Here is a 27,812-nt window from a genome sequence, read left to right as displayed (position 1 = left end):
GACGAACGACATCAAAGATGACGCCGCCGCCAGAATTCTCACAACCCCCGAACAAGAACCTCAACATCGCGGTGGTCGGCGGCGGCATCGCCGGCCTGACGCTGACGTTGCAGCTCCTGCTCCATCGGATACCGACAACACTATACGAACAGGCTCCCAAGTTCGGAGAGATCGGGGCCGGCGTATCCTTCGGCCCCAACGCCCTGCGTGCCATGTCCCTTATCTCGCCGCACGTCCGCCAAGCGTTCGAAAACCAGGCGACGTACAACCAGTCGGAGGACCACAAGGGTGTGTGGTTCGCGTTCAGGTTCGGCGAGTCGTGCGACGGCAAGCACAAGGAGGGCGACCTCATCTACCGGTTGAAGTGCGACGGCGGACAGACCAGCATCCACCGGGCTCACTTCCTCGACGAACTGGTCAAGTTGCTGCCCGACGGCGTGGCCAAGTTCGGCAAGCGGGCTGTGGACTATGAGGACGACGGAAAGGGCGTGCTGCTCAAGTTCCAGGACGGCACGACTGCGAGACACGACGCGGTGATTGCTTGTGATGGAATCAAGTCCAAGCTGCGGGGTGTGCTGCTGGGCGAGGATAACCCGGCAGCCAAGCCTGTGTTCTCTGGAAAGTATGCCTACCGAGGTCTCGTTCCGATTGAACGGGCGGAGGAGTTACTTGGCGAGGAGCTGGCGAGGAATAGTCAGATGTACTTTGGAAGACACGGGCACATTTTGACCTTTTCCGTGGCGAAGGGCAAAATGATGAATGGTGAGTTGATGAAGACACACTCAAAATGAGATGAGATGAGTTGCGATACTGACTGATATCTAGTGGTTGCATTCCGTAGTAGAGACGACTGGGACTCAGAAGACTGGGTAGTACCAGTAAAGAAGGAGGATATGCTCGCGGACTTCGAGGGATGGAGCGAACAAGCGCGCAAGATCATCCAGATGATGCAGAAGCCGGATGTATGGGCCCTCTTCGACCACCCGCCCAGCCACACATACTACGAAGGACGTGTGTGTCTGCTGGGCGATGCCGCTCACGCCTCAACGCCGCACAAAGGCTCGGGTGCCGGCATGGCCATCGAAGATGCCTACGTCATGGGCAACCTGCTGGGACTGATCTCCGGACCAGAAGAGATTGAGAGTGTGTTTTCTGTGTACAACAAGATGAGGAAGGAGAGGTCGCAGAGGTTGGTTGCGGATAGTCGCGAGCAAGGGCAGTTATACGAGTTGGAGTTGGATGAGGATCCGGAGTGGATCGCCAACAGCTTGTCAACTCGGATGGATTGGGTGTGGAAGTACGACCTGACTCAAGAGCTTGAAAAGGGGCGACGGTTGCTGGAGACCAAGGCGCAACTCTGATTGGACTTCATGGGGCTTTCGATGTACAGCGAGACTACTTAGCGAATTTGATATCGGGGGTTAAAACAGCTTCACATTTTATTTTCTTCATCTTCATTTGTGTGACACCGCCTAGCACATGCAGGAACTTGTCTGCATATTGTTAACTTTGAAAGACCGCTCAGAATCGTTGAATATGTTTATGAAATGTTCCATTTCGTCCTATGCTCCTAAATATCTATGCCAGAGTTCAATCAAAACAAGAGAGGGAATCCTTATAACCATCCAATGCTGCAACTTTTACAACTTTCTATATACAACCAAAAGACTCGCTTGAACCAATGCCATCAACCGCTCAATTAGTCAAAGTGAATGCGCCACAACTCTCTAGGGGAGCCCGCCTTGAAGTCACTACGAGTGTGCATGGCCAGAATGTTGTCACTGATGAGCAAATCACCCTCTTCCCAAGAAAAGTAGAGAGTGTTTCTGCGGTCATGCAGAAGAGAGTCCAGGACTTCGCAAATCTCGGCACTCTCGCTCTCGCTGACACCCTCGATGTTCACGTAGGTGGCGTCGAAAGTAGTCTTGGACTGAGGCCAGGGCTCGTGGTAGCGGATGCAGGGCTCGTTGGTCTCGGGGTGAGGGGTGACCAGAGGAAGACCGGTCATCTTGGTGGCATCGAAAGAACTGGTCTGAACGTTCCACGTGAGCTTGGAGAGCTTCTCCAAGGGCAGGTGAGGAGGCAGGTTCTGGAAGACCAAGCGAGAGGGGGTGAAGAGGGTGAAGCCGGTGTCCTTCGGTGAAGGGGTGACCGAGGTGAAGAACTGGAACCTGTAAGAGTGGGTTAGATCGGATCACCAACGTTACTGTGCCGCTGCAAGTGGACTTACTTGGGAGGGTTGGGCAGAAGCTTCTCTGTTCCATCTTCTTGGGGCACCTTGTGGGTCTTGAACAGGCCATCGAAGTGGAAGGGCATCCACTCGGCTGACAGAACGTTATTCAGACCACGCGTATCGGCACCCTGGTCCTTGACCTCGAGGACGAGGCCGAACTTCCACGGCAAGGGAGTGCCGAACTCCTCGGACTTCTTGACGAACAGGTCACGGTCCTTGGTCTTGGAGAACCCACGCATGATGACGGGGGAGTTGACCTCGGAAAGCGCGCGGACCTTCTTGGCGTCGATGTCGTGGATGGAGAGCTTCTTGGGGCCAGCAGCTGGGCGGATGACAATACCACAGGGGTACAGCGGCTCAAAGGTGACGTCCTTCTCCCAGCTGAACAGCTCGCTCTTCTCGCGGAAGTAGCTGGGTCTGCCGTCCTCGTATACAAGCTCGTACTTGGGGTCGTTCTCGAAGTCGGATCGGGGGCCGGTCGTGACTGCACCGCTCACGCTGAAGGCAATGGAGCAGTGCCAAGGGGTAGTGAAGTAGGTGGTAGTCGGAAGAGGGCTGATGGGGATCTTGGTCTCGCCGACGGAAGGGTGGATTGAGAGGCGGATGTGGTCGCGGAAGTTCTCGCGGACGGCACGAGCAAAGGCGTCACCGCGCTGGAGCATCTGCTTGGAAATGTACTCGATGCCAGTCTTGAACTTGGTCTTGGAACGGTCCTCGCCGACGGGGTATACATGGCGCAAATCGGTCTCGAGGAACTTGATGTATCCGCGATATGTCAAGCAGGTGTCTTCGTTCTTGGAAATCTCGTTTGAGGGGTCGTAGTCGGCGCGGCCGAAGGTGTTGAGAAGGGCTCGGCGGAAGTTCGTGGCGTTCGCGACGTATGTGATCTCTTCGAGCTTGTTGGGAAGGTTGGGAAGATGGACGAGGTCCTGAAGACGAGAAAACTGGATGTTGTGGAGGTTCTTCTCGACAGCGATGCTTCGGAGAGTCTCTCCGTATGCCCAGACTTCCTTATCTTGAACACCAAGAAGGTCTGGTCACCGCGGTGTTAGTCTTGTCCACTAACACGTGGAAGGAACATAGGGTTGCTTACCGTTGTATACAAGTCCGTCAGAGATGATGGTCAGCTTTGCGCCAGGCTCGTAGAAGTCCTTGATAGCTGAGCAGAGACCGTTCAGGTTGGCAAGGGCGAACTCATCCGCCTTGTCGGGCAGGCGGCTGAGGACCTTGTCCTTTGTGTTGGGGGACTTGAAGGGGAAGGCAGGAAGGCACATGCGAATCTCGCTCTGCGACTTGACTTTCCTGTAGATCTGTGACAGGAAACCAAGTCTACCTTCAAGCTCATCTGTGCTGGACCGCTTCAAACGATAGCGGCAGATGATGTCCAAGATGCCGGCGGCAGTAGAAAGAGCCTCCTCGTCCATGATCTGAGAGTCAACCTTGGAAAGAAGCTTGACCTCGGGCGAGGGTTGGCGGGCCGGTACTTCTACGGCAGAAGGCATGTTGTGAAGGTGTGTGTTGGATGTCAGTGACAGTCGATGGAAGAGTCCGTCTAAGGCAAAAGAAGTGAAGGTAGGGGAGGGCCTGGACAAGAAAGGGAACTAGCAACCAAAAGAGAGTTCAGTAGGGCTGGAAGGTGCAGGTTGTTCTTAACTCAAATTGAGCCTGGATTAGATGGTAGATATTTCCGACGGCTCGGGAAGGACAACCGGCTTATATTGCAGTTGCCTTCAGTGTTGGTCTACGGATTCCCTCCATGCTTGCATATGCAGAATACTACTCTCGGAGATGATGATCCCAAGGAAGGGGTCGTAACAAGGAGCTGCAGGTTGAGACCACGGCAATGGCCGTTAGACGTCGTCAGGTCACATCTGACCATCCCCCATTATCTGATCCATAATGGGCATATTCCGGATGTGGCTGTCCACTTTGCTCCTTTCCCGAATGCCCACTCTTTTCTTTTTTTTCTCCTTTGCTTCCATGGTTGTTGGAGATCTCGCCACGGGATGTTCACTAACATGGGAAACACACCAACAACAAAAACATCAACGGGACCAAAATGCTCCCGGTATCCATCCAGCCTTGTTGTCAATCCCATGCATTAACAATTTTTTTTATCCCTCGTTTGCAGGCGACATCCCATCGTCGATCGAGTCAGGGTTGCCACTCCACCCTTAATCCGGGCCCCAGCAGGATCAGGAAGGATAGTCTCATGCACGGCGTGTGAACTGGGCCAAGTTTGACAGCCAGGCATGGCGCTGTACGACCCATGCCTTGATGTGGAACATCATTCCAGGCGGCCCAAAGGAGAAGATTGGTCACAGTTCCAAGATCTCAGTCGCAGCCGCGCGGGAGACGTCTAGGAAGGTGGCTAGATCCCGGTTAGGAGATATAAGAAACTGTGGAGAAAGGGACCCAATCCACCAAGAATCGAGCCACGGTGCCACCAGATGATGGCACAAATACACAGATGATCCATGGGATGCCGCGGCAGATGTCCTTCAACATGGGACGGGCTAGATCACATTTTGGCTGCGGCAGGATCCTCCCGCGGCTGTGGAGATAACGTACTCCCCCCGAGCATTTCGAAAGACGCTTTCCCCGATCAGCCAATTAAGCCGGGCCAAGATTCTCGGAAAGGCATGGAGTCTCCCGGAAAGCAACGGCGATGATTCCTTACAAGGGCAGGTCTAGCCAGATTGCCGGGGAGTCTCTGCACTGCAACATTGGCATGTCGTGGCATGTCACATTGAGATCGTCAGAAGAACATTCAAGTTTGTCACCTACTCGACTCCTCCTGAACTTCAACGTCTGGACGTTTTGCGGAGTGCATCCACCATGTCCAAGTAGTGTAGCATGCGATTCCATGGCGGGAATGCCCCCGGCGCACTCCGATATCAGATGATAATCGCGATATTCCTCCAGTGTCGGTCATCCCGTTCTCGGCGCATGTACGGAGCTCTTTTCGGCATCATCGACTATCATCCCGGATCTGGACCCCCGTGTTAGCAATCCGCAGTCTCAGCCCCCGTTGTCAGATATCTAGTGCGCATCCCATCGGTCCATCGGAGACAATATCTGCAACCACGTACCACGACGACGCCTCCGCACCTGATCTGATCGGCTTAGCAATCGGTAGTCGTTCGACTCGGATCTTTTTTTCTCGTCTCGCTAGATCTCGTACTCGGACTCTCTTTCCGGAGCCATATCAAGGACTTACACCAAGTTCAAGTTGAAGCTATCGCAGTCATCTTTCCTCCCGACTTAGTCACTCCTTTCTGTCCCAGCGTACTACATCACGCCAAGCAACGACTACCGCACGCAACACTCATCCCACACCATCATTCACAACAACAATGGGTTCCATTCCTCGCGAAGAGACTCAGGTCGACCTGACCATTATCGGCGGTAAGTCTTCCTCGGAGCCGAGCTGCTGATGACGACGATCTCTAATTTTGATGCTCAGGTGGACCGACGGGTCTTCTCACTGGATACCTGGCTGAATCGTTGGGTGCAACCGTCTGCATTATTGGTGAGTCTGAAGAATCTGAGCGTCCGAACGCGCGTAGCTGACGGAGATCTAGACACCAAGGAAGGACCTTTGCAGCTCGGCAGAGCCGATGCTATGAACGCTCGCACTCAGCAGGTTCTCGAGGTCGTTGGTGTTCTCGATGAGCTTATTCCCCATGGCATCACCTGCAACAGTAAGACAAATCTCAGCACGATAGGTTTGATGGCATACTTACATGTTTTCCAGCAAGTTCAACCTTCGCAGAGGGTGACTTCAAGTCTCGCCAAAGCCATTGGTGGACTGGTCTTGAACACTGCTTCCGCAAGAACTTCTTGATGCTCGGCCAGCCCGTCATCGAGCAGGTGCTTGCCGAGAGACTCAAGACGAAGGTTTCTTACGGAGAGACCGTTTCATCCATTACTGAGGACAAATCTGGCGTCACCGTTACCACAAGCAAGGGTCGCACTATCCGCAGCAAATACGCAGTGGGAGCCGACGGAGCCCGCTCCACCGTCAGGAACGCCCTGAACATCAGCTTTACTGGCACGAAGCCGGAGATGGTCTGGGCCGTCCTCGACACCTTCATTGACACTGATTTCCCGGTCTGCTCCGAGATCATTACCTTCCAGCTCAACGGCCAAAGCCGAGTATCATGGATCCCCAGAGAACGCAACATGGCCCGTTTCTACATCCTCCTGGATGGCGAGATCACGCAAGAGAAGGCGGAGAACTCGATCCGGGAGCACATGGCTCCTCACAGGATCGACTTCAAGGAGACCGAGTGGTTCAGCACGTTTGATGGTAAGCACCCCTCACAAATGACAGAAGTGTTTGAGCGACGAATTCAGCTCGGACTCGCTGACACCGTCATACAGTGAAGGAGCGCATTGCAGGAACCTTCGTTTCCCAGAACGGCGACGGGCGCATCATCTTGGCGGGTGATGCGGCCCATGTCCACTCGGTGAACGGCGGCCAGGGTCTCAACACCGGTGTAGCTGACTCGTTCGCCCTGGCGTGGAGGCTGGCGGAGGTGCTCACCAACGACAAGCTCAGCCAGGCTTCCGTCGAGAAGCTGATCAAGAGCTACGACATCGAGCGGCGCACCGTTGCCCAGAACGTCATCGACGTCGCCGCGGCCCTGGTCAGAGACACCGTCCACACGGCCAAGCAGTACGTCTCCACAATCGAGAAGAACGCTGGGTACATCACAGGTAAGCTTGTCTCCCATGTTTTAACAAAGTAGCGTGACGTTGGCGCCCCTCCAGGGCTGGGCGGCTTTTCCTGCTTCCCCAAACTCTGTTCTGCGATGGCCCCCAGAAAAGGGGAGACCATGTCTTTCAAAGTGGCACAGAAAACGGGGAACACGCGCTTCTAGAAAATTGGCACGCTGGCGGCTGAGCCTTCGCAAGCGCGGATGTTCCGCCTTTATCTCCACGCTTCCGAAACCTAGAAAACAAGAGTTTTCGGCTAATTTCTCCCTTTAGGAATGGGCGTGTCTTACGACGGCACCGGCTCGCCCTTGGTCCAAGGATCCACGCAAGGCATCTGGACTCCTGGACGGAGGTGCCCGGATGTCTACCTCACGCCCTCGTCCGAACAAGAACCGAAGCGCCTGTATGATCTCCTCGCTGGCAAGTACGGCAAGCATGTGGTCTTGAAGATTGGGCGGCAGGAGACCGACGGACCCGCCCCGGCAGATGGTCTGAAGGACGTGGCCAGATTCTTCAGGGTCACTCCCCACAATGCGGAGACTCGTACCACGAGCATTGAAGACTCTTCATCTCTGTTTTCAGCCGAGTGGGTTGGAAGCGATGACGAGTTCGTCGTCGTTGTCAGGCCAGACATGTACATTGGCTACGCCGGCCAGGGCGAAGGGTGGAAGGAATACCTCTCCTACTTGACTCAGTAAAAGGGGGATCCTTGAATTGAGCAACGGATTTTGTGTCAATTGTGGCAGGTGTTTTTTCTTATTATTAGACGGACGGGAATAAGGCGCGGCATAGGGAGCGTTCGAACCAAAAAGCACAATCATTGGATTGTATTGTTAGAGACTTTAGAGAATCCTTGTATGATCAGCATTTCGACCAATCGAGTATCTTCCAGTGATCTAAGCTCTTCCGGGTTTCGCAGCCGTCAATCTTCATATGTGAGAGTCAGTCGCCTGCAGAACCCGTCGGGCGAGTCCGCATTTTCAATCGCCTGCCGCCGACCGACCGCGTCGCCGTTTGACCTTCAGGGGAGCCAAGACCGAAGTCCGAGCTGGATACGTTCGGATTACGATAAGATGATAAGATTGCACGGAGGATGATTCTTCATCAGAGAATCTGCAACTTAATCTATGAGCTACTGCGGCCTGTCTGTGGCCCAGCATGTGAACGGTGAGCCTCCGTCTCCCGGTATCACCCCCGGACCCCGAGACCTCCACGTCCCGGTCGCCGTTCCGTCAATGCGGAATTTAGGCCACGGGAGAGTGGGATGATCTCGGGTGATGTTGGGTGTCACACGTCATGCGGCAGATGTTAAGTCCATACGCGGCAGACAATATCGGCCTGTTCCGTAGTGATATGTTTAGCAGGTTAAAGAATTCCCCTAGCGCTGCATTCCGATGCCTGCGCAAAATTTGACGCGGTCTCCATCGCTGGGTCCCTGATCGACCATCAATGCAGTGTGACAGTCTCACAGAACAAGGGGCTCGTCAGTCAATCCGTCTCTGGCTGTTTTTGCCCTTTACAGGAAGACGAACAGAAAATGTGACGAACAGGCTCGGAACCACCGCTCTATGTCGGAACCAGCCTCGGAACATTGAAGAATAAAACTCGTCCCAAGCCCCCCGCCACCAAACAACGGAGTATGGCCGAAGCTGGACTAACAGACGATTTCTCAGTCACCGCCCAATGTAACCTAACCACAATCGTTCAGGAATTACCAAAGTGCAACTCCACCATACCGAGGTTTCGACGAGCTTCAAATGCCTCAACCCCGGCGACTCTCCTCAATACCGAGAGGGCTCGAAGGATTTGCGCAATGTGACCTGCCCTCTGCGGCTTCATCTACCCAACGATAGCCTGCTTGAATTGAACCGAACTCTTCGTAATGTGAAATGAGAGACTCGTGAGTTGAGAACTGAGCGACGCTACTCTGTACTACCTTCTGCATTCTGCACAACCACCTGCCTGCATGGGCGATCCTTTAACCCGTCTTGGCCAATCCGAATCCTTCTTTTGAGTTTAGCCTCTATTTTACAAGTTTCCCATACGATATCGCAACCGACCCGATCGAGACAACCCCCCAATCACGACACCATCCCAGGCCCTTGTATGACCGGCCATCGCGTTCAGGGTTCGCGGAAGTGAAGGACGGAAAGGAGGGAGGAGAGAGAGGTCAGAAGGACCAGTCAACTGAGACGCCCTACGGTCCTCCGTCATTAATCCGTCGATGCGACGTGATCCCAGTCACGGCATGCGATTTTCGTCGGATAAAGAAAAGGCCACCGGGCACGACGACACCGACCAGGATAGCCCGAATTTCCTCTCTGAGATCGACGAGGAAACTGCCATAGACGGATCATCACCGCCACAGTTCCATCCTGCGAAACCAGCGGCGCCTCCGAACGGTGGCTTGAAAGCATGGCTGCAAGTTCTGGGGTCGTTCTTCATTTACTTCAATACGTGGGGTGAGTTCAATTTAGACCTCGGACTCGCTATTATCCCAGCATCCCAGTGCTACCTGACTTTCCATGCGATGTAAGCACGTATCTGCAAGCGGGCACACACAGTAGCCGTTGCATAGACTCGTAGATGGATTCCGTAGGATTCAATATGCTGAACCAAGGCTAACATAACGTACGATGCCAGGCCTCGTGGCGAGCTTCGGAACCTTTCAGGCTTACTACGAAGATGACCTCCTGAAGGAGTACAGTCCCTTCGCCATCTCCACAATCGGCTCGTTGCAGAGCTTCTTGATGGTGTTCTTGGGTTTCATTGCAGGCCCAGTCTTCGACCTGGGCTATGCGCGTCAGCTCCTGTGGGTGGGATCCCTGCTGATCGTTGTCGGAACCATCACCCAGAGTCTCAGCAGCAACCTCTGGCAACTGCTGTTGTCGCAAGGCCTCTGCATCGGCGTCGGAATGGGCAGTCTCGCCGTCTTGGGCGTCGCTGTTCTTTCGCCATGGTTCACCACGAAGCTACCCGTGGCGACAGGCATTGCGGCTGCGGGAAGCGGTGTTGGCGGGTAAGTCGACAAACAAGAACCAAAGTATCCCACCGGATAGGGCTAACTTACACTTTCTCTTTCTTTCCGCGCAACAGCTTAGTTCTTCCCATAATGTTCCGCTCGCTTGAGCCGGAAATCGGTTTCCGCTGGACTGTGCGTACCATGGCGTTGATCGCTTTAACGACGCTGGGCATTTCCATCGTGAGCATGCACGCACCAAAGGCCTCAGCCCAGCGACGCGCTTGGGTGGACCGGTCCGCGTTCCGAGACATCCCTTACCTCCTTTTCGTGTGCGCCTGCTGCCTGGTGTTTTTAGGCATGTATACGCCGTTCGTCTATGTCCAGAAGTACGCTCTGGCAACCGAGACCGCGACGTCGGGCGTCGCGACGTACCTGCTGTCCATCCTGAACGGTGCGTCGATTCTCGGCAGGACCATCCCCAACTTGTTCGCGGCTCGCGTCGGAGCGATGAACATGCTGGCGGTTGCGGTGCTTATAATGTCGGTTTCGGCGTTCTGCCTCATGGCAATCAGCAATACGCCCGGCTTGATAGTGGTTGTGGTCTTTTATGGCTTCAGCAGCGGCAGCTTCTTCTCACTGCAGCCCACCACTTTCACGCAAATCACGGAGGACCGGAACTACATTGGTACCAGACTCGGCATGGCTTATTCTGTCATGTCGGTTGCTCTCCTCCTTGGCTCGCCGGTGGGAGGCGCCCTGGTGCGTCAGTTTGGTTACTCGAGCGCCTGGATATGGTCAGGAGTGTGTTTGACGCTGGGAAGTGTAATGATTGCATGTTCAAGAGGAATGGCGAAAGGTTGGAGTTTGAATCATAGACTATGATACCCTAGACATAGACATAGACTTTAGATGGTCACTGCCTCAGGGCATACGACGCTGACATGATAGACTAGACTAGATAGACTCAACGCCACTTAATGCCTAATGAAATTAAATATGACAAGGAGGTTCAGTTCAACTCGATTGCACTCAGAGTTAACCATCAACGCATATAGGGCCAATATGTAAGGGGCCGGCACGAAAGCAGCATTGTTATGCGAAGATCAACGTAGATAATAAAAGCACATGTAAAATCTCCAACCAAGTTCACTTCTTAAAAGTCTCAGTCAAGTTGAGTGTCGCAAAGACACATCCACTCCTAACTAAGATGGGTCGTGATGCAAAAATCAACTCAGATCCACCGCACAAACGATGTGGGGGCAGGGCAAAAGATTAAGGCCCTAACCAGGGATTGAACCTGGGACCTCTCCCATACTGAATTGCTTTCGAACAACCCTAAGGGAGAATCATACCGCTAGACCATCAGGGCGAGATATCTCAGATCAAACTGAGCTGCTGTGATTTCCGAAGCGGTTGCAGAGCTTATGCCGCAACCAGCAAGACCCAGGAGCTGACTTTCGCTTTTTCTCATATCTTGAAGCAAACTCAAACTTCTCAACACCTGCAGATCTTACAGCTCTTCCACTGTAACGTATGCTCTGAGTGGTTTTGCAAAAACCACTTGTACAGCTGTCATACAAAAGGGCCCTCGAGGGTTGAAGCTAGATGAATCGGGGCTTTGCAACTGAGCCTACATATTTAAACTGCTTTCTGGATATATTGCCTTAGTTCATTGAAACGCAGATTTATCAGAAGACTCGCATAAGACCGGGTACTTTTGTGTTAATATTCTTTGGCTCAATTTGCCGGTTATAGTCTCATTGAATGTTCTTGACATGTTTCCTTCGCCCGCCCAGGGACCAAACAAAGTAGGTCATTGTAACTACTCAGCAGCTTACTCTCCTAACCTAAACTCTCTCAGCGAACCCTCCTTTGTAGCTCCCTTCCAACTCTCTCTTCCAGTACATTTACTAGCTTGGAGGAAGCGGTGTAGTATAGTATCAATAATGAAGACCACTTGAGGCTTCAAACTGTTTATCTTTGACAGATCTTGCCTCTTTCATGAGTTGTTCGATCCAAAACCAGCAACGAAGCTTGCGAAAACACCATGGTTGAAAAGCCCTCCAGTAGCCTCAATATTCCGTTGCCCCCCGAGAATGTTGACGCCTGGATCTAGCTGTGTACCGCGCGTATGCTGGCGGAGGGTCGACAAGAAGTGTTGAAGGAGACCAATCTTTGTCCATGTTGCAAGGCACAAGTCGATTTGACATCCTCATGTCGACGGGGAAAAAAGGTCTCTCGTAGTGTTCTTCTTGACATGATTCGATAGTCGAGAGCTTTTTGGCCAGTATAAGTGAAAGTGGCTTTCCTCGAATCAAAGTGGGCCGTTCAGGTAGCGGCATATTCGTGTCGTCGTGGTAATGTGACAACCCGGTCGGCTCAGGCTTTGGGATCGCCTCCAGAGGGGTGGCTTCATTCATTTCAGTGAGTGCATCCGCGTTCAGATCGTAGCCATGGTTCGCGATCAGGCTTTCGACGCTGGAACATTCGCTGATTTTGCCACTCTTTGACAGCTTGCAAGAAAGTTGGCTGAAGCTAAGATGCTTACCGCAGCAGAGACAGCGTCGACGAATGCGGTATCTGGAGCGGGTCCGGAAACCGTACTGAAGGTAGTTTCCTTGTTTGTAGTCTTCGCGTTTACCTCGATGTTCGCAAGATCGTTGGTTGCTCATGACGCAGTCTTCGCAAGACCCAAAGTGGCGGGTGCCCGAAGGGCGGACGATATCGATATACCATTTATCGCCGGATATCACACCCGTTACTTTGTGGAAGAAGTCCATATTGATGAATAGTGGCTGAAATACTTCTTCCTTGAGATCGGATAAAGGTGAATGTTCGTTTGGATTGGATAGGTTTGAGAAATCTTCTTTTCCAATTATTGGGACGCAGCACTCAAGATCCATTCAAAAGTTGACGAGATATGAACCAATCTATATATTTTTCCAGAAAGCTATCTCCGTTGCTACGCATCATTACGAATCACCATTATTTGGTACCTACGTGTGGCAGTGCCGCGCTTGAGCTTGTGTCCCTTGATGGTTACGTTTGTCGACTGAGCCTCGGATAAATACAACTCGAACCTGAGATCAGCCATTAGCTTGCAGCAGCCGTAGAACGACCCGAAAATCATGATTTAGTCTTCTTGCGGCAGATATTTCTATCAAAAGTACTGCTCCAGGCTGGAAAATCTTCTTGAATTCGAGTGGTGCGGTGTTTAGAAGTCTGCCTTCCGATGGCTCAGATTTATGATCGCACAAGGTACTTGAGGCTTCCTGAGTGCAAGAAAAAAACATCACGATGAGTCACCCTATGCATTATATACGGACAGAAGATTTCATAGGCAGCATTGTCTTGACGTCTGTTTAACCGCGATACAGCAGCCCCGTTTGAACTGTAACCGACCTCAAAACCGGTGGACACGAGAAAGGACCAGAAACAGCAACGCAACGTTCCATGGAGGTTTTCTGTGAAAAGAAAAAGAAGGACACTATTTCAATCCCGTATCAATCCATCGTTCCATCATCTAGAAGGGCCATCATTTGCTGATTTCCGTGATACCAGTCGCTCAGTCCCAACACCTGACCATCTCCATTGAGCATAGCCCCGGTTTCCAAACCGGCCAGGCGCAGAAAGTCAAATGAGCCTACTGGGTTTGTTATTTCCGAGTCCAAAGAGGTTGAGGCTGTGTCGGACTGAATATGAAGCCTTGCAGCCTTGCAAAGTAATGAGTATAGCTGATGTGGGTGAGTTGATGCCTCAGGGGTTGTCTTTGCTGGCTTCAAAGAGTTCGCAAAGTTTTCCAGGCACACCAAATCTTCGACGTTTGATGTTCTGGTTATATGAAGAAAAAGAACGCTGAACGGAAGAAATGGAATATTCACAATTGCGCTGTCCATATTAGTAGAGTAAAGGGGAAGTTGCGGGATATCACAGGGATGACTCACCAAGTTATGTACTTATTTACAACTTGCGGGTTAGTCCTGCAGCTGCGGATACTGGCCATGCACTGTTGATGTATATCTAGAGCCAGGCGCGCCACGGCCACACACTCTTCCGAAGCACCGCTTGGAGACATTTCCCCCGTCGGAATGGCTCGTAGAATGAGCGTGAGAAGTGAAGAATGGCAGACCAAATGGCACTGAAGATACAGAATCCGTAATGGATCTTCATTGGCGTGGGATATTTGACTGGTGGCTTCCTGTAAACATTTGACGGGTCAGTTAGGGTACTTCTAGGGTTGAAAGTGCACGAAGTACCTCTAACTCGGTATGAATCTCCTGTATCAGTTCCCGCAGTTCTTTGGCAATTTTCTCGGCATCATGTCCTCGGTCATTATCGGGTCTCAACAGAGCTGACGGGCCGTACAGTTGGTCATAGGTCTTTCCCTGTATTCTTGCGAGCTTGACTGTTCGTGGCTGGCCACGGGGGTCATAGAGAAACGAAATGTCTGTGTCGCGGATGTTGGGAGGTCGGTCAAGCTGAAGAGACAGGCCTCTGTCGATACTGTAGACAGACCAAAACAAGTTTTCCTGTGTACTCTGGAGAGACAAGTCCCTGTCTCTTCGCGTTTGAGTGCGATGATACCCCAATGTGTAACAAAGACTCGCTGCGGACGAGATGTAGGTCCAAGCCAGTGTAGCTTTGGAGTCTTCCAACGCATCGTAGGCCTTCATAATGTCAGCAGGCTTTTCTGACGTACCAAACACGTGTGGTGTTTCGAAGTAAAAAGAACGGTGACCCCAGTTGCCAAATTGGAGGCTATACGTACAGCAACAGTCAATACTGCAATGGCTTCCTTAGAGGCGGGTAGGAGGAGGGGCAGTCGAGACACGGAGTCGCGAAGACTCCGGCGGCACATCAACCAGTACTCATGGTAGTCGTTCGTACCAGTGGTGACGAGATGCTCTGCAAACACGTAGGCCAAGTACCCATTTGCGAGGATGAACTCCATTTCGTTGTGATCATCAACCGCAAAGTAAATCTTTCGGCAAACCTCTGCGAAGTACTCCGAAGGAAGCACCCTTGTTATTCTGGCAATACGGAAGTATCTTTCGCGAGCTGGGCGATCCGACGTTAGATTTTCTTGTCTGTAGCGGAATTGTCTGCGACACTTACTCTTTACCCAGCGCAGCACATTCAGAGCTGCTTCCATTGGAGGCATCCTTAGACTGGAGCCATGTGCAAATGTCGCATCAACTTTTTCTGATGAGTGTTGACACCGATCCGTTGATGAGTCTTCCATGACTCGAATAACATCATTAAGGCTGGTAATAACCCCCAAGGCCTCGGCGCTATCGTGGTTTGGTGAGATGTTTCCGTCTTCTAAGATAGACTTGAGGAGGTTGACGGTATGTGCTGAGTGGTCCCACGTGGTTGAAGCATCGTGGGTTTTGTCGGCATCTTCATCGGCGGTAGGTGGCGATGACAGTGGTCGTCCCAGCAAGCTACCTTTCTCGAAAGCAACAGTTGAGTGAGAAGACAATTTAGGCTTCTCTAGCATGTGTTTGATGGCTTCAATGCCTTTCACGATATCATCGATCTTCCTTTCACTAAAAGGGTCTCTATTATCAGCAATAGTCTTTCCCTTGGTTCTCACAGTGGCTTCGTAGTCTGCCACATAAGCAAGACTTACTATTGAGCGGAAATCAGAACTCTCTGTTTGGAAGTCGACACACTAGATGAGACAGCGCTGTGGGTGCAGTCAACTCTAGCAGAAACGCAACTCGAACAGGGCGACTTTCGATCGCAACCGATCTGCTCGTCTTGGTATTCAGCGATCTCATTATTTCTAGAGAGTCTAGAACCTGTAGCGAACCTTTCTAGAGCGGCATTGATCACACTGTTGGTAGTATCAGCTTTTGTGATTCAGTGATCAGAACAGCTTCAGCTTACTGAGCGGCGAGATATCGCCGGCCGGGCTCTTGGTCGTTTCCCGGCCACTGCTGGGTCTCCGCGGGATTCCATGGTATAGCAATTCAATTGTACCTTGAGAAAGTAAGGCCCGTAACTGGAATTCCGAGGATTAGCGAGGTATTAAGTTGGTTCTGTATGACTAGTAAGCATGGATTTGGGCGGCGCCCTGCGGAGTGCTTACGCACTTCGGACATTTGCCCAAAATCCAGTCCGCGATTGGTCCGTCAGCCAAGCTCCGGGATCGCGCGCGTTTCCGGCTGTCATTTTGGCGATGCTGCAAATGAATGTCCGATTGGATAGGTAGCTGTGTAATCGGTCGGTTTCTCATCTGAATAATTCAAGTCCGGCCGAAGCATTAGCATTATGCAGCGAGGCCGACAGAAACGTTGCAAAATTTCATAGTCTTATCACCGGAAGCAATGAGGATGGATATAAATGCAGAATACTGGACGCAAATTGAAAGCTCAAGAGCATTGAAGACAGAACAACACAAACAACTTTATCAAACCTAAGTCTTTCAGCTCTACACTACTTAGTCATCATGAGCCACAACATCCTCATCACGGGCGCTGCCGGTTACATGTATGTTGGCCTTATTCTTTTGCACGAGATGTGATGACTAACATGTCAAGTGGCGGTTCCGTTCTTGCAAACTTCCTCGCTCGCAGCAGTGGCCCAATCAAGACAGCCAACCTCTTCGCTGCCGTTCGATCTGAGGAACAGATGGAAAAGCTAGCGAACTTGAATGTTCACGTGGTCCAGCTTGACCTCGCCGATGAGCGAGCCGTGAAGCAAGTCGTCGCCGACAACGACAGTATGATTCAGAAGATCCCATAGCCGTATCTACCCGAAAAATGGCTGCAGAAACCGCTAACGTTTCCCAGTTGACTTCGTTATATACACCGCAGGTGTCATCGACCAGCGCCCCGTGTCTAGTCTCATCGAGAGTCTCGGCGAGCGTCGTATGAGCACCGGGCGAGATGTCTACTTCATATACGTATGTTACCTGAAGAAACTAGGACATCAACGACTTACTCATCATTCTCAACAGACTGGAGTGTCTACGACTTTTCTCCCGGTTGGTGGCTGGTCAGCTGGGGTGGTCAGAGACACCGATCAGCTCTTTGAAAAGGAGAAAGAGATTGGAGGACCCAACCATGCACGGCTGGTAAGACGTTCGGGTGAAATGCAAACTTGAAGCTTGAGAAACTGACGTGAGTGTTTTTGGAAGACTAGTATCTTCGTCGTGGAGAAAGCCGAAGCTCTTGGCGTGACAGCCTTCAACGTTCCGGTGCCCGTCGTTTGTGAGTTACTACCATTGTTGAATAACCTTTCGTTCTGTTCAGTCTTGCTTACATTCTGCTAGATGGGCGAGGCACTGGCGAGGGACGAAAGCTATCTGTCAATATTCCAGCTTTCGTGAGATCCAGCATCAAGCACAAGGTCGTGCACAAGTTCGACGAGGATGGAGTAAGTCACTTGGTATCCCAGAAGATAAGGGGACGTGTGTATGTTCGCAAACCGCTAACGTTATCGCGACGCACAGAATGCCCCAGCAGTGCACGTCTCAGACTTGGCTGAACTCTACACCATCTTGACGGAGAAAACTCTCCTGAAAGAGCCCATCCCGAGTGGCGCGAAGGGGTACTACTTTGGCGTAGCTCATCAGGTGTCTTGGTGGGATGTCATGCAGAAACTGGCTGAGGTTTTGCACGCCAGAGGACTCGTGACCGAGCCAGCCGCCCAGGTTTGGCCCAGCGACGACGTGGCTGCGGAGGCCCTTGGGTTTCCAAAGTTGTACATACGCGCAATGGGAACTGCGAGGTAAGTCCATTCTCAATTCCTAACCCGGATAACTTATTGAACATATGAATAGCGGCAATCTCGTCTCCGAGAACTCGTGTCAGCTAGGTTGGCAACCGAAGTGGACTCGGGAAAAGTTCTTGGCTTCCATTGACGATGAGGTTGAGGATATTTTGGAACTCGATACGGTCAAAACATCGCTCTTCAGCGAGCTGTTGACCCCTTCTGCAAACTGAAAGACTTGCTCTCATTGCTCTGCATTATTATGTTTTCTTCTCCTCATCTCCTGCACTCCCCAAACAGCCGCTCATTATCCACAGGTCATCACCAATTTCATCACGCTTATTAGATGGATATTACTAGAGAATCCTGTCTCGCCAACTACTTTCAATAGTCAAACTTCCAATATCGTACTTTTGGTTTATATACCGATAATTGTTCTCGAATTATGTAACATGAAGCCCTTTCGTCAGATAAACCTCTGTCAAACAACTACAATACGAGTCAAGTTTGATCGCTGAAATCCCCCTCTAATGCAATGATGCTCTAATGCTAGACCAAACGCCGACGCCATGGATACATGTAATTCATGTGGATGCTCGTGCAATCTAGCGATCACAATTTGGGCTGAAACTTGCCGCGGATACGCTCACCGAAGAGGTAGAAGAGGAGGGGGATAGGAACCAGAGCGAGGGCGATGAAGCCCAACAGACTGTTGCCCCAGCCGAGACCGAGAGCATTGTACATCTCCAGACCACCAAGGGGCAATAGAGCTCCTGCGAGAGATCTAAGGACCGCGAGTGCGGCAGTAACTGAGGCGGCGTAACGAGGGTAGGTGTCGAGGAGGTAGTTCTGAACACAGGTCTGAGTTGGTTTGTTAGTATGCGATAAATATCGATGAGTCAAATGTGAGGTAGACGTACCATAACACCCATAAGTCCAATGCTGAAAACGACAACACCGAGCATGGGAACGATGAAGTGAACGCGCTTCTCAACAGTCCAGCCATAGATGAAGAGACCGATGGGGAGAACAACACCACAAGGCATCGCCATGATGGGGCTGAGACGGATCTCTGGCCTGTGAGGCAGACCCTTGGCCTTGTTTCTCTTCACAATGAGATCGGTCAGAGGTCCGAAAGCCATCACACCGATCATCATACCAATACCGGCAGGCAAGAAGGTGAGACCGACAGTTCCCTCATCGAAGCCGTAGAAGTCCCTGAAGACGAAAGAAAATGTAGTGATGAGCAGGTAGAGAATTCCGTAGGTAACGGCGACGTAGAGAGCCATGAGGGTGACGATGGGTGTTGCGAAGAGCAGTTTCAAGGGTCGGATAATGGCGAACTTGAACTTGTCGGAAACCTTGGCCGAGGTCTCGAGCTTGCTGCGGAGGTTGGGGTTGCCAGTCTCCTTGCGGAGGCGCTGGGCTTTGCGGTCGAGAAGAACGGGAGCGAAGGTCTCTTTCATCATGAAGAACGAGAGCGGAATGAATACGCCACCCTGTGAAGCCAGTTAGATGTCGAAGATACCGATGTCATACATGAAGGCCAACTTACAATAATAACCACAAGCCAGTAGATCCAGCGCCATCCAGCAGCCTTGATCAAGTAGCCTCCGGCAACCGGTCCGATACAGGGACCCAAAAGAGGACCCAACGCCCACGCCGACATGGCGCGTCCTCTGAGTTCGATGGGCATGACGTCTGCGATACTACCGCTGCCAATCGTAATAGGCACAGATCCAGCGAGTCCCATCAGGAAGCGGAAAGCCATCATCATCGGCATGTTCTGCGAAAGTGCCGTACCGATAGTGAATGCGGTGAAGAGGGCGTTTCCGACGATGTACAAAGGCCGACGGCCGTAGACCTCACTGAGAGGCGCGACGATTAGAGGGCCGAAGGCGAAGCCGAGGATGTAAACGGATACGACGAAAGTTGCAGTCATGGACGATGTCTCGTTGAACTCGACCATGATCTTAGGGATACCGGGCGCAAACATTGAGGAGCCCTGCAAAGATGGTCAGAGGTTTTCTCTAAAAGAGTAAACGAAAAGATGTAGCTTACAAGAGGTCTGTAGCTGTTAGCTGATGAAACACATAGTTGTGGAAAGGGGAAACTCACGTTACTAGAGTCAACAGAGATATGGCGCCGATGTTCAGCCATTTTCGTTGCATCGGCCAGTTTTGAGGGTTCTCAGGGTCGTCGGGCCCGTCCCAGTCGACGATATTGGGATCTTGGTCTTCCTTCGGGGCTTCGTCTCTGTTTTCTGAAGTCTCGGGGCTGGAATCGGGCCTGATGGTTGCGCCTTCGAGGTCGGAAGCGTTAGGACTCAGTCCTTTTTCCATGTCTACATCTCTGGGAGCAGAGCTCGAGGACCTTGGGTCCGCCATGTTGTTGAATGGATGCTGAGGCAGTCGGTTCAGAAAGGTGTTCGTTGTGTGAGTCGGTTTTGCTTGTTAAATGCTGTGCTTTTGCGAAGTCTGAGCTGTATAATCGAGGAGGTGCGCTTGGCATGAGCCGCAAGAAATATTCTGGAATTTTCAGCCCGGGAAAAGGTAACATTATATTCAACATCGGAGGGAACATGCACACGAGCAGGATGCCGGCAACTAACAGGGGGAACGGCTCCGTTGCACAATATTGTGCATCATCCGGGCCCTTGCGCCCAACCCGTTCGCCTGGTTTTCGTCCGCCATGCTGGGACTAGGCCCCATCCGCCAGTGAAAAAGAAACCGAAACCGAGAATCGAAGGGAATGCGAAGGCGAGCTCGCACACGATTGGCTTGCGACTGATGCGCTGCAGGGATCCTTCCCCCTTGATCGCTGGCGGTCGGGAGCCATTTGATGAGAGAGACGGAGTTGAACTGACAAGACACGGGGCTTTGGCGTCTTTGGGGGTACGGGATTTTGCCTGGTTCCCTAATTCCATCCGGTTCCAATATGCCATTCGAGTTGTGTCTCCTGTCGTCCGTGGCGTCGCAAAATCTGATCGATGTCAGAAACCTGGCCCAAGCATCGTATCGCTGCTGTCAAACCATCAGATGAGCACCACCTTCGTAAATCGGGCCAGATCCTCGGTGATTGTAACCGATGCTAAATCCGTGGTGCGAACCGCAGCCTTGGGCCCCCTTTTTCGCATTCACAGCATACGTCGTATTGCCTCAAAAACAGGCTTGATATGGGGAGACTGGGTGATCGTAAGTCATGCGCGTGGAATCAACGCGGCATCGAAAGCTTGAACATCAGCTGGTGACGCTTCTGCGCGTTTAAACTTGGGCTATTGGGTTGAGGGAACACGTGAAGTCTTAGTCCAGGACGTCAGGTCAGACTCTCAGCTAATTCTCAGCCAACTCCGACTAACTGCAGAGCTCTAGCTTTACATACGGATTTCAACATCATGAGTGCTGTGACTGGTCGTACCTCATTGTCACTATTCCCAATGCGTCCTAACCTTCGGTGTTGGCTTCGCAACTCCCGCGATGCATGGAGTCATCTGGACCCGGCGCTTGCATAAGTCCTCCGGGAGGTTGCATAACTCGTGCCGGACGATGGCGTTGCCGCTCCCTGGGCCCCTGCGGGGAAATAAGGTCTTGAAATTGGCTAACCCGCCCAAAAGACGATGGCCGCGGATCCTGCCGCAGCACCGGGCATTTGCAAGAACCCGCTGGTGAACCCTGGTTCTTATCTCCATGACGGAAGAAAGCGACAGCGAGTGAACTGGGATCTGGAATGGCCTAGCGTCGCTGAAAATTTCTAGTCCTGCCAACAAACAATAGGCTAATCATAGCTTCTCCTTGTTTAATGGCCAGTGTTGGGGGTTGATGTCTCCAGCTACAGCTTGCATTAGCGAATACGCGGAACGGGCGACAAGACATAAGCCCCAAAGACCTCCCCTCCCGGATGTCTCCAATCTCCCGTGAGGCGCAAACAACCAGAAATTCCCCCCCTAAGTCCGGACCGGAGCAGTCCCAGCAATACGCAAGCAAGCGGTTAAGGTCTTGGCGGCAGAGCGGCCGGCATAGATGCGGCGTGTCCCATCCCGGTGCCGTGAAGCCTGCCGTTCCAGCTCTTCGGATTCGGGCCAAGGCCTTTTGTTTCAGTAACCAAACCATTATGTGACATTGTGCCCGGCGGGGCGGCACCGGTAGACTGCTGGACCTTGGAAGCTCTGACGCTCACAACAGGAAATGCCCTTCAAGCAATATTTAAAACATATTCTAGATAAGAGAAGCAATGACAAGATGTATCATATGTAAATATGTCGCGTTCGCAAAGCACTTCTCTTGAGAGAAAGCTTCATTCAAATCATTGATAGTTCGAGCAAGAATGCAAGTTCTCACTGAGAACATTGTTTCAGCTCTATTAACCGCGACTTATCACGTTGCCATATCGACTGACGTGTTGCCTCTGATGGTTCAATGACCGGCGTGGAGGGCGGACATGAAGATAGCGACAACTTGCCTCTGTCCTTAAGAGCATAGTCAACAACTACAAATAGACGATTTATCTCGTGGAACTGTTGGAAGTTCTTGAGTTACAACTTACGCAAGTTATTGACTGTGCTGGAAGCTTCCTGATGTTAGGCGCACTTCCCAATTGCTTCAATGTTATCTTTGGCGTGAAAAGGGATGGTCTCGATTATTTTCTGTGTGGCAACCGCTAGAGAGTTGCCAACAGGTATCTCCTTTATTGGTACTTATTGCCAATGTCAACGGATTAACCATGTGCTTGAGCTTGTGAAACTCGCGTATCATCTGAGCACGACGGCTAGGATGAAGTCACACTTATGATTGCCTGAGAGTACTGTCTATGGCGATATCACGATTTGACATCTTAGTACATGCATGTATTTAGTGTCTGGGAACGCAATTTTGTTACATCAAGTTGTCCGTTTGAAAGTTAAACTTCGTTTCTTTATTCCATGACATTGAACGAATGCGATGTGACTCGGTATGGTGTCTTACACTGCAGCTGTTGAATTTGGGTAACAGTCTCTGACTCCATCTATCATCTATCGAGTATTCACCCACGAGCTTGAAGTAGTCTCAATGTCACTTATCGGGATTCACATAAATGAGGCGACGCTCATCGACTGAGTTCTGACGTAGATACATGAGAGTGAGGACGAAATCCACGCCGCTCGTGACCCAAGGTTGATAATTCCCATCAATCGTGTTGTACCGGGGCTCCGGTTTAAACTTGATTCCTAATCGCATCTCTAGAGATTAAACGAGCTACGTCAAAGACCAGCGTAGCCCGATGAAATTGACACAGATTATCATGAGAATCTGTTGTCTTGTGTCATCACCATGCTCGTAACCATCCCCATAACCATCCTCATAATCATCCACATCATCATTCACATCACCATCCTTATCGCCACTTCATAGACCGTATTTCTCATCATGAAGTATCTAAGGGTTTTACGACCTGTATTCTGAAGATAAGTCTCCATTTTCACTTGCGTTATCAACTACTGAGATGATTTGTGTTAGCCGTTGTCATTATTGGGTGTTCCCATTACTTCCGCGGAAGCAGCTTGTGGAATGAACGCATAAAGACACCCACTACTTGTCAGTGTGCCAGTTGCCTATTGAAGTTCGCCTCATACGAGCAACGATAGAATGAGGGTTGCTGATAGAAGCTGGGACGCTATTCCCATCATACTGTGTTCGCTACTAAGTCTAAAGAGAGGAATGAAGGCGGATGGCATTCTAGCTAATACCATCTTAAATACAATTCTTCTGGAGATCCTATTCCTGTTATCAAGATTACTGGGCTTCAAGGCTCTTGGAGAGGAGGAGTTTCAACACACGTGATCTGAATAATACATATTCTGCCTCCATTTCGCAACATCATGAGGTCCCTCTGTTACAGGTCTTGGTAATAGGCCCCTACCTCCTCCAGGAAGCAGGAACAAACATGGACTGCAGTATTCCAACTGCAGCAGTGATGTAATTCATAAGATTCACATTTATAGTTCTTTCTTGTATGTTATATATGTGCTTCAAGAAACCTCTAACTTGTTGCCCTCACCCAATCTCTTGAGGCATAGTGGACGATAGAGAAGAAGAAGATTTCATGTCTACGCTGTTCAAGGGAAAGTAATAGTTTTTCTCCATATAATCACAATAGAAATGATATGAAGAAAACTAAGTGAACAGTTCATTTACTCAGGTGGACTCTATCAACCAATGGCGATGGGTGGCAAATGGACTTCTCTTTTGAAGTGATACAGATTTATCTTGCTATTCCTCATAAGCATGAAGATGTATGAGTATGTGAGGAGAATTTGACTGAAATCAGACGATGAAGCGACAGTACACAAATCCATTAGATGAGAGGTTGTCTTGTTCGGAGAGTGAGCCGAAGACAGTTGCATTGACAGCGGGTGGCCTGTCACTGTCAGGGGTTATCCCCAGGCGCTAGCAGAACCTACGTCATGACGTGCAGCGGTTCTTCAGTGGACAGGCCCGCCAATCCAAAGCTGCCCGTCAGCCAAAGTCCGCTTCCGCTTCCGTCGAAGTCCCAATCTGACAAAAACACCAACCGACTTGCACCTCACGCGGTCGCGATCCCGTCGCGTTCCACGAAACGATGATCGCGCCCACATGTCCACTCACACGCCCCATACTTCGACGACCCCAGCCGAGATAGCATTTGTCGACGATGCCGAACCATTCGCCCCGAAACCCCTCATCGACGACCTCCTCCGAACGCGCTACTGCATCCCCGGCTCCATCTTCCTTATTGAAGCCGTCGATACTCTCCCCGTGGCCCGGTCGAAGCGATGGAGGGCTATCAGGCTGCTACTGGGAGATGGAGAGCTGTGCATACAGGCGCTTCTGCGCGGAGAGATGCACCGCTTCCTCGATACAGGAGCTGTGAGAGTCGGGGCGTACGTCCGTCTCGGCGAGGCTACGGTGCATATCCAGAACGTCGGTACGACGGACGATGATACGGGACGGGCGAGACAGATGGTCTATCTCATTGTCGAGGATCTTGTCACTGTGGGATGGCATCGCGCAATCACCGAGCCCGATCTAGCTCCACAAGAGCAGCAGCAGCCGCCTGCGCCAGAAGATGAGCTGGTGGTATCCGACAGCGACTTGGATCTCGACGCTTTGGACGCTCCAGAGATACCGGAAAGTACGAACAAAACTTGCCGGACCAATCCTCGCGAGACAACTCCAACGAGACCGCCGCGACCGACTCCGAAAACAGTCCCTCGCGAACACACGGCCGATGAGGACGACGAGGAAGATGCCGAGGAAGGATTCGAAGTAATGCAAGTTTCGGAGACCAAAGCAACACAACGAAGAGCTCAAGTGAAGGACATCGGAGCGCCCGTGGCCCTACCGCGCGACTGGACGGACCCAAGCATCCCGCTGAAGTTGACGAACCTCAAATCCATACCGAACCTACCCTACAAGCAAAATTGGTCCGTCAACGTGCTTGCGATAATCGCATCGCTATCGGAACTCGAGCCTTCCCATATGCCTCCGCACAAACAGAGAACGGCACGGCTCGTTGACCCGAGCACCAGCAAGCAGGTCATCTTGACAGTTTTCCTCGAAGCAGAGCAGTTCAATCCAAAGGTCGGCAGCGTGGTGTTGTTGGTGGGCGTCAAGAATCACCGGTTCGACGGCGGCTGCCTCAAGAAGTACGTCAGCGACCGGCCAAGACCTGGGAATAGGTGGTGGTTCGAGGAGCCTCGACAGTTCGAGTGGTGCGACGTGGACGGCCTGAAGTCGTGGTGGCAGCAGAAACAGCTACAGGGTCCTGGCCTCGATGCCACATGACTCAAGAAGGGAACACTATCACTCGTTGCATGAATGGGGTCGAATGGCACATTGCAGCAATGTCAGAGACGTCAAAGTCTTGGTATTGGTTTCAGAAACTACGACTAGACCTGGTTCGTGTGAACTTGCGAATCCGACAGAAGTTCTAGCTGCCGAGGCTGTGCTATCTTGAGGCGATTATGCCGCGAAGACTTGGCTCAAAACTCTCAAGAACGGCACGACGGCACATCTCCGTCTAGCTCACTCCCCACGCACCGAGGACGTTACGGCCGGCTTGAGCAGTGCTCTTTCCGCTCTGCAGCTCCAGTCTCTTGACTCGGTTCACCAAAAGACCAACGCAAATCGGTCCTATGATGGTGCAGAGTGAGATGGCCCACGTCACGATTAGGAACATCTCCGATGGCTCCGCGGGGCTACCCGAAGTGCCGCTGAAGATGCCCGTGCTCTCGGCGAGGGCAGAGATTAGGAAGCCGATCTCGCCGCGGGCGACCATGGCGAATCCGAGGATGCAAGCCGGGTATACGGAGACGGGCATCTCCGGCTGAGGAGATGCGTTGTTGGGAGCCGCCCCGGGTTGACGCGTCTCCGGAGACTCAAGAGGGATGTTCTCCACCTGACCACCCTGTTCGCCTTCCTGCCGCTGCTGCGCGTTGCCGTTGTTCGAAGACGGGTCCGATGCACGTCCGGCACACTGCGCCCCAGGTGCCAATTTCTTGGACTGTTTCTTCCCGGTGCCCGAAATCTTCTTGACGAGCTTCTGGACGGATTGAAGAGGACTAGCAAAAGACAAGAGCCAAACGCCACACAGCATCTTGCTGATTATCATCAGGATGGTGTAGACAACACCCCGCCACACGATGGGGCCAGAGAACATTCTGGTGATGGGGACAGAGAACCCGATGGATGCCTTGGCTTGGTTAGCTCAGACACGAATAATGCAACAAAGTAAACTTACGAAGAAGAAAGGTTTCAACACACGCTCGACCGCTTGATTGTAGTAATGCTCGTAGATCTCAGCGCCAGAATTGTCTGAGGCCAACTCGGGGGAGGCCGTATCCGCTTGCTCTTCCGCAGCGCCGGATGGACCAGCTTTCACGCCCTTCTGGTCGGCACCTTGGCCGACTTGGGGAGAATCAGTCTTCTTGGTGACCTTGGCCACAGCATGCGGCACCTCGGAGTCCCACCAACTGACCGTAGCGCCGGCAACGTACGCAGCCAACAAGCTCGACGTCCCAGCAAACGTTCCACCGACGACCAGCCCAAACAGCCATATCGTATGAATGACCATTGCCGTCTGACGTAGTCGCAAAACCTTATCGAGCTTAGAGCCCGGGTTCTTCTCACGAGCAGCGTTGAGACGGACCGTCACGGGCTGTACGATAAGTCTACACGCCGCGGGCACCACGGTCGCGAATCCCAGCGACACGAAGACCGGCCGGATGACTGTCACGACGTTGAAGTCGCCGCCTCCGAGGTTCGAGACCACCTGCACCATGATCAGCCCGACGACATCGTCCATCATGGCCGCGCTGGTGAGGACGACGCCCAGACGCGTCGTGCTGAGGCCGCTGGTTCCGAGGACGGTGAAGGTGGTGCCGAGGCTGGTGGAGCAGAGCGCCGCGCCGGCGGCGAAGGCCTGGAGCGGCGACGCGCCGACTAGGGAGCGGAGTGTGAAGGAGAGGCCGATGGGTACCGCGATGCCCGTGATGGCGACGCCGGTCGAGAGGAGGAGGTTCGCTTTGAGGGATTTGAAGGATGTGGACAGGCCGCCTTGAACGTTGTCAGTAAGATTTTATTGCGCAGAGTAGATGGAGAATAGTAAATAGGTCTCACCTTCATACACGATCAGTATGAGACCGAGATATCCCAACTGCATGATGGAGTTCTCCATCTCCTCCGACAACCACTTCGCGCCGGGCGTGCCCCAGGCGATGCCGAGGAACACCTGTCCGATGAGGCCACAGTACACGAGCTTGTCGAGGCCGTAGTTGACGGTGTTGAGGAGGAGGAGAAAGCCGGAGAGGATGATGATTGTCGTGATGGAGGGCTCATGGTAAGCCAGTGAGAATTCGTTTGCGGCCATCGTGAGCCATTGAGACGGAACGTACGTAACGTACGCTCAACTGTTGTTTCGATGAGTTTTACGATTCGAATGAGACAGCGAATCAGTTCTTCATGAGTTTTAAGTAAAATTGATGGCAATGATGTCCGGGCACTGTGTCCCGATTGAGGTGAGGTGGTCAGGTGAAGCTGCAAAATTGACGCATCTGCTTGGCGATCCCTTTGTTTATTTGCTGGGCTTGGCGGGTTTTACGGGCGCGGGCCACTGTCCGAATGACGTCAATCCTCACCCGGGCCCTCTGAGCATTGAGTGAGG

General features: G+C 52.0%; 8 protein-coding genes across 8 annotated transcripts; 5 read left to right on the top strand and 3 right to left on the bottom strand.

The window, feature by feature from the left end:
• Positions 1-17: 17 nt before the first annotated feature.
• On the top strand, positions 18-1,361 carry CkaCkLH20_03558 (mannitol 1-phosphate dehydrogenase; the record flags this gene model as incomplete). The annotated part of the gene is made up of 2 exons (XM_038886277.1): positions 18-762; positions 826-1,361. The coding sequence occupies 2 exons, from the start codon at positions 18-20 to the stop codon at positions 1,359-1,361; spliced, it is 1,281 nt and encodes a 426-aa protein (XP_038748119.1).
• A 338-nt stretch (positions 1,362-1,699) lies between these two features.
• On the bottom strand, positions 1,700-3,735 carry CkaCkLH20_03557 (pyoverdine dityrosine biosynthesis; the record flags this gene model as incomplete). The annotated part of the gene is made up of 3 exons (XM_038886276.1): positions 1,700-2,171; positions 2,231-3,266; positions 3,327-3,735. The coding sequence occupies 3 exons, from the start codon at positions 3,733-3,735 to the stop codon at positions 1,700-1,702; spliced, it is 1,917 nt and encodes a 638-aa protein (XP_038748118.1).
• A 1,854-nt stretch (positions 3,736-5,589) lies between these two features.
• CkaCkLH20_03556 (FAD binding domain-containing protein) lies at positions 5,590-7,653 on the top strand (the record flags this gene model as incomplete). Its single annotated transcript, XM_038886275.1, has 6 exons — positions 5,590-5,641; positions 5,700-5,765; positions 5,818-5,937; positions 5,991-6,545; positions 6,620-6,955; positions 7,229-7,653. The coding sequence occupies 6 exons, from the start codon at positions 5,590-5,592 to the stop codon at positions 7,651-7,653; spliced, it is 1,554 nt and encodes a 517-aa protein (XP_038748117.1).
• A 1,550-nt stretch (positions 7,654-9,203) lies between these two features.
• On the top strand, positions 9,204-12,427 carry CkaCkLH20_03555 (monocarboxylate; the record flags this gene model as incomplete). The annotated part of the gene is made up of 4 exons (XM_038886274.1): positions 9,204-9,417; positions 9,599-9,974; positions 10,052-10,711; positions 12,301-12,427. The coding sequence occupies 4 exons, from the start codon at positions 9,204-9,206 to the stop codon at positions 12,425-12,427; spliced, it is 1,377 nt and encodes a 458-aa protein (XP_038748116.1).
• A 3,944-nt stretch (positions 12,428-16,371) lies between these two features.
• On the top strand, positions 16,372-17,869 carry CkaCkLH20_03554 (NAD dependent epimerase/dehydratase; the record flags this gene model as incomplete). Its single annotated transcript, XM_038886273.1, has 8 exons — positions 16,372-16,412; positions 16,463-16,644; positions 16,715-16,827; positions 16,882-16,998; positions 17,062-17,134; positions 17,197-17,300; positions 17,377-17,654; positions 17,707-17,869. 8 exons carry the CDS (start codon positions 16,372-16,374, stop codon positions 17,867-17,869), a joined length of 1,071 nt encoding a protein of 356 aa, XP_038748115.1.
• Positions 17,870-18,248: 379 nt separating this feature from the next.
• Positions 18,249-20,023, bottom strand: CkaCkLH20_03553 (major facilitator superfamily transporter; the record flags this gene model as incomplete). Its single annotated transcript, XM_038886272.1, has 5 exons — positions 18,249-18,497; positions 18,557-19,135; positions 19,192-19,641; positions 19,698-19,704; positions 19,755-20,023. The coding sequence occupies 5 exons, from the start codon at positions 20,021-20,023 to the stop codon at positions 18,249-18,251; spliced, it is 1,554 nt and encodes a 517-aa protein (XP_038748114.1).
• A 4,221-nt stretch (positions 20,024-24,244) lies between these two features.
• Positions 24,245-25,435, top strand: CkaCkLH20_03552 (uncharacterized protein; the record flags this gene model as incomplete). Its single annotated transcript, XM_038886271.1, has 1 exon — positions 24,245-25,435. The coding sequence occupies one exon, from the start codon at positions 24,245-24,247 to the stop codon at positions 25,433-25,435; it is 1,191 nt and encodes a 396-aa protein (XP_038748113.1).
• Positions 25,436-25,670: 235 nt separating this feature from the next.
• CkaCkLH20_03551 (sodium/hydrogen exchanger family protein) lies at positions 25,671-27,518 on the bottom strand (the record flags this gene model as incomplete). Its single annotated transcript, XM_038886270.1, has 3 exons — positions 25,671-26,342; positions 26,391-27,205; positions 27,269-27,518. 3 exons carry the CDS (start codon positions 27,516-27,518, stop codon positions 25,671-25,673), a joined length of 1,737 nt encoding a protein of 578 aa, XP_038748112.1.
• Positions 27,519-27,812: the final 294 nt, after the last annotated feature.

The sequence above is a fragment of the Colletotrichum karsti genome, assembly GCF_011947395.1.
Source record: "Colletotrichum karsti strain CkLH20 chromosome Unknown Scaffold9, whole genome shotgun sequence".
Taxonomy (NCBI): domain Eukaryota; kingdom Fungi; phylum Ascomycota; class Sordariomycetes; order Glomerellales; family Glomerellaceae; genus Colletotrichum; species Colletotrichum karsti.
Note: the sequence above shows the minus strand (reverse complement) of the source record. Positions and strands in the feature narration are given on the sequence as shown.